Here is a 3,677-nt window from a genome sequence, read left to right as displayed (position 1 = left end):
CCGTCCCTGGAGCCTGGCCAGCAGAGAATTCACAAACGCTGAGCACCAGTGGGAAATCCCTGGGATGGGGCCGGGGCTGATCCTGAGAGTTCAGCCCTGACCACGTGGGTCCCATCCTGCACAGGGGAGACCTGGAGCTGTGTGTGGGGTGAAGGAGCTGAGCAGGCACTGGAGGGCAGCAGGGGAAGGATGTGGCTGGACTAATGGGGGCTTGGCTGGTCCTGCAGCCTTCCTCCTCCTCCTCACAGAAGGGAGACTGTCCTTGCAGGGTGCCCCTGGCTGACACATGTGCCCTCTCTCTCCAGGCTGTTCCTCTAAGTCATTCAAGCTGTACTCGCCAAAGGAGCCCCCGAACGGCAACGCCTTCCCCCCATTCCACCCGGGCACCATGCTGGATCGAGATGTGGGGTAAGCTGGGGCCCAGGGAGGGGTCTGTGACACTGGCGTTCTCTGTGGTCTGCACCCCAGGGTCTCTCTCTCAGGTTCCCCAGCAGCATATGGAGACAGTGGCATATGAAGTTGAGTTAGCACAAGGGGAGAGATGGGATCAGAGCAGACACAAGCAGGACTGGGTGGAGAAAGGGCAATATTTGAGAAAAAGGGAGCTCTTAGGTTCCTGAGCTCTGCAGAGCCAAGCCCCTTGGATGATCCAGGACAGGCAGCACTCCCAGCTCCTGCTGCAGCAGCCCCTTCTCCAGCCTCCAACCTGCTTGGCACCAACCCCAGCTGCAGAGGAGCCAAGCATGTCTCCAGAGAGCTGTGGGCCAGATCCTGGGTGTGGTGGAGAAGCCACCTGTGTTGCAGAGCCCAGTTTAAGGGTTGCAGGTCACCACAAGGGGCCACTGTATGCCAGCAGCCAGGCTGCAGCCCATGCCACGCTTGGGGTCTCACCTCCAGCAAGCCCAACTGCCTGCTGCTGGAGGCAGGGAAGGGCAAGCTGCAGCAGGCAGGGAGAGAGATGCTCACCAGCTCTGACCTGCCTGCATTTTTTTCCCCTCCAGACCTACTCCCATGTACCCACCAACGTACCTGGAGCCTGGAATCGGGTAAGCATGGGGCAGTGGTGAAGACCTTGCTGAAAGGGGAGCTCATGCCCATGGTGGCAGTGCCTCAGCACGGCCAGCATGCTGATGTCTGGGGTATGAGGGGGGTTGCTCGGACTCTGCCCAGCCCTGGAGGGGCTGTGCATCCCCCTGCCACAGGCTCAGGACCCCTCCCCACCCTGTGGCTGCCTCCCCCTCTGACTGCTTGCTCTGCTCCCTGGGCAGGAGGCACACGCCGTATGGGAACCAGACCGACTACAGGATATTCGAGCTGAACAAGCGGCTGCAGAACTGGACAGAGGTGGGGAGCTGAGGGAGAGGGGCATGGCCAGGGGCAGGGGGATGCTCCCAGGTGTGTGTTTGGGGGATGGGGTCCTCTGCACTGCCTGCCCTTGTGAGCTGCCTTGGCTCTAGGAGGAATCCCCTTGGCAACAGGGTCCCACCCCACTGTGTGGGTCACCGATCGCCTTGTCCCTCACTTGGCCATGGGATAGGGTTCATCATCCCTGCCTCTGAGTGCTTGGCCAGAAGCGCAACCCTCTTGTGGGCCGAGCTTGTGGCTTCTGTACTGGGCAGCCAGCAGCTGGCTGGCTGGCTCCGTTCCTTCCAGTAACCTGGTGTCTCTCCGTTGTCCGCAGGAATGTGACAATCTGTGGTGGGACGCCTTTACCACAGAGTTCTTCGAGGATGACGCCATGTTAACTATCACTTTCTGCTTGGAGGATGGACCAAAGAGATACAGTGAGTAGCAGCTTGAGCTCTCCTTCCCCAGGGCTTTGCCCCTCTGGCAGGACATGTGGCAGTTTCGCTGTGCTGCGGGGGGATGCGGGCAGGGAGCCGGAGCTCAGCTGCCTCCAGCCAGCAGAGACTGGGGAACCCCCTCCCTGAGCAGCCCCAAGGCATGTCTGGGTGAGCTGTGTTTACTGACACTGTCTTCCTCCTTCTCCCGCTCCAGCGATTGGCCGGACTCTGATTCCCCGTTACTTCCGCAGCATCTTTGAAGGGGGGGCTACGGAGCTCTACTACGTGCTCAAGCACCCCAAGGAGTCCTTCCACAACAACTTCGTCTCGCTGGACTGCGACCAGTGCACCATGGTCACCCAGCACGGCAAGCCCATGTTCACCCAGGTACCAGCGGCACCCATGGCTTCTCCTGCCCCTCATGCCTTGGTCCGGTGCGCCTGCACGGCGGCTGCAGTCCCACAGGGTGAGGGACGCTCAGTCCCGTGACTTGTCGAGTGCCACTCTGTAATTCCATGTGCCTCAGCCAGCCCCACAGCATCCTCTTTTTGCAGAGGTCTCCTGCCCATTGTGGGTTTGCCCTGTGCCGAGGCTCATGACAGGCAGGGGCAAGCCACCGGGAGGGTGTCCCGGGGGGTCTGGGCTGGGGAAAGTGGGAGCAGCCTGTTCCTGACCCTGCATCCTGCCCAGGTGTGTGTGGAGGGGCGGCTTTACCTTGAGTTCATGTTCGACGACATGATGAGGATAAAGACGTGGCATTTCAGCATCCGCCAGCATCGAGAGCTCATCCCCCGCAGCATCCTTGCCATGCATGTGAGTACCGCTCCGGGAGCTCTGCCGCAGCATAAAGGACAGAGCTGCCGAGCTCCCCTCCCTGCTGCACTGTCCGGGGGGGACCTCGACCCTGTCACCCCATCGCAGGCCGGAGTGCAGGAGGGCCGTCCCCAGCCTGGATGCAGCTGAGCCTTCTGTCCCTCTCACTCCTAGGCACAAGACCCCCAGATGCTGGACCAGTTATCAAAGAACATCACCCGCTGTGGGCTCTCAAACTCCACACTCAACTACCTCCGAGTAAGTGCGGGGGGTGGGTGGGAGACACCTCCAGTGGCCATGTCTTGTGTTGTCAGCTGCCTGACGCCTGGCTGCGTTGGGGAGGCAACAGGGCAGAGTCTGCAAGATAGATCTTGCAATAGGGCTGCAGAGAGTTGTGAGGTGGTGAGTCTGCTGGAGCCCACAGGCTCCCAGCACAGCTTGGGTTGGTGCAGTGTAGACATCTGCCTGTCACAGGGCCTGGAGCATCATGATCTAACCCCGCATCTTTCTGCTCCCTGCAGCTCTGTGTAATCCTAGAACCAATGCAGGAGCTCATGTCACGACATAAGACCTACAGCCTCAGTCCTCGGGACTGCCTCAAGACTTGCCTCTTCCAGAAGTGGCAGCGGATGGTCGCTCCGCCTGGTGAGTGTCACGCTGCCTGCTGCGCTTCTCGTGGGTCTCTGGGGCCAACTGCTCAGCCCCTGCCCTCGGCACAGGCTTCTCCCAGCTGCAGAGCCCGTCCTCAGCCTCTTCTTGTGAGGCTGGGGATGGCAAGTCCGGCAGCCGGCTTCCTTCTCTGGGTCCTGGGCGCCCGACAGCCAGCAATCCCTGCCCGGGGGCTGCCAGTGCCCAGGGGAAGCAAAGCAGGGACTGAAATCTTCCCTGCACCCTCCTGCCCCCTGCACTGGGAGGACGGTGAAGCTGTGGAGGGGAGGAGGGTGGCGATGCTGCCCGGGGAGGGGGTTGTGGTCCTCCTTGCAGGGAAGGAGCTGGGGGGCTCTGGCTCCTCCTTGTCAGAAGTGACCATGTCTCCCTCCTCTGCCAGCGGAGCCAGCACGGCAGCAGCCCAGCAAGCGC

At 61.4% G+C, this 3,677-nt stretch overlaps 1 protein-coding gene across 1 annotated transcript; it reads left to right on the top strand.

The window, feature by feature from the left end:
• Positions 1-307: 307 nt before the first annotated feature.
• On the top strand, positions 308-3,674 carry LDB1 (LIM domain binding 1; the record flags this gene model as incomplete). The annotated part of the gene is made up of 9 exons (XM_008935091.1): positions 308-408; positions 1,002-1,046; positions 1,269-1,344; positions 1,682-1,784; positions 1,999-2,171; positions 2,475-2,597; positions 2,772-2,855; positions 3,119-3,242; positions 3,646-3,674. Coding segments are annotated over exons 1-9 (777 nt in total), but the record flags the coding sequence as incomplete, so codon positions are not given.
• Between the last annotated feature and the right edge of the window lie 3 nt (positions 3,675-3,677).

Source organism: Merops nubicus, unplaced genomic scaffold (genome assembly GCF_000691845.1).
Source record: "Merops nubicus isolate BGI_N331 unplaced genomic scaffold, ASM69184v1 scaffold36942, whole genome shotgun sequence".
Lineage (NCBI taxonomy): Eukaryota > Metazoa > Chordata > Aves > Coraciiformes > Meropidae > Merops > Merops nubicus.
The sequence above is the reverse complement of the archived record's forward strand: the minus strand, read 5'-3'. Positions and strand labels throughout refer to the sequence as shown.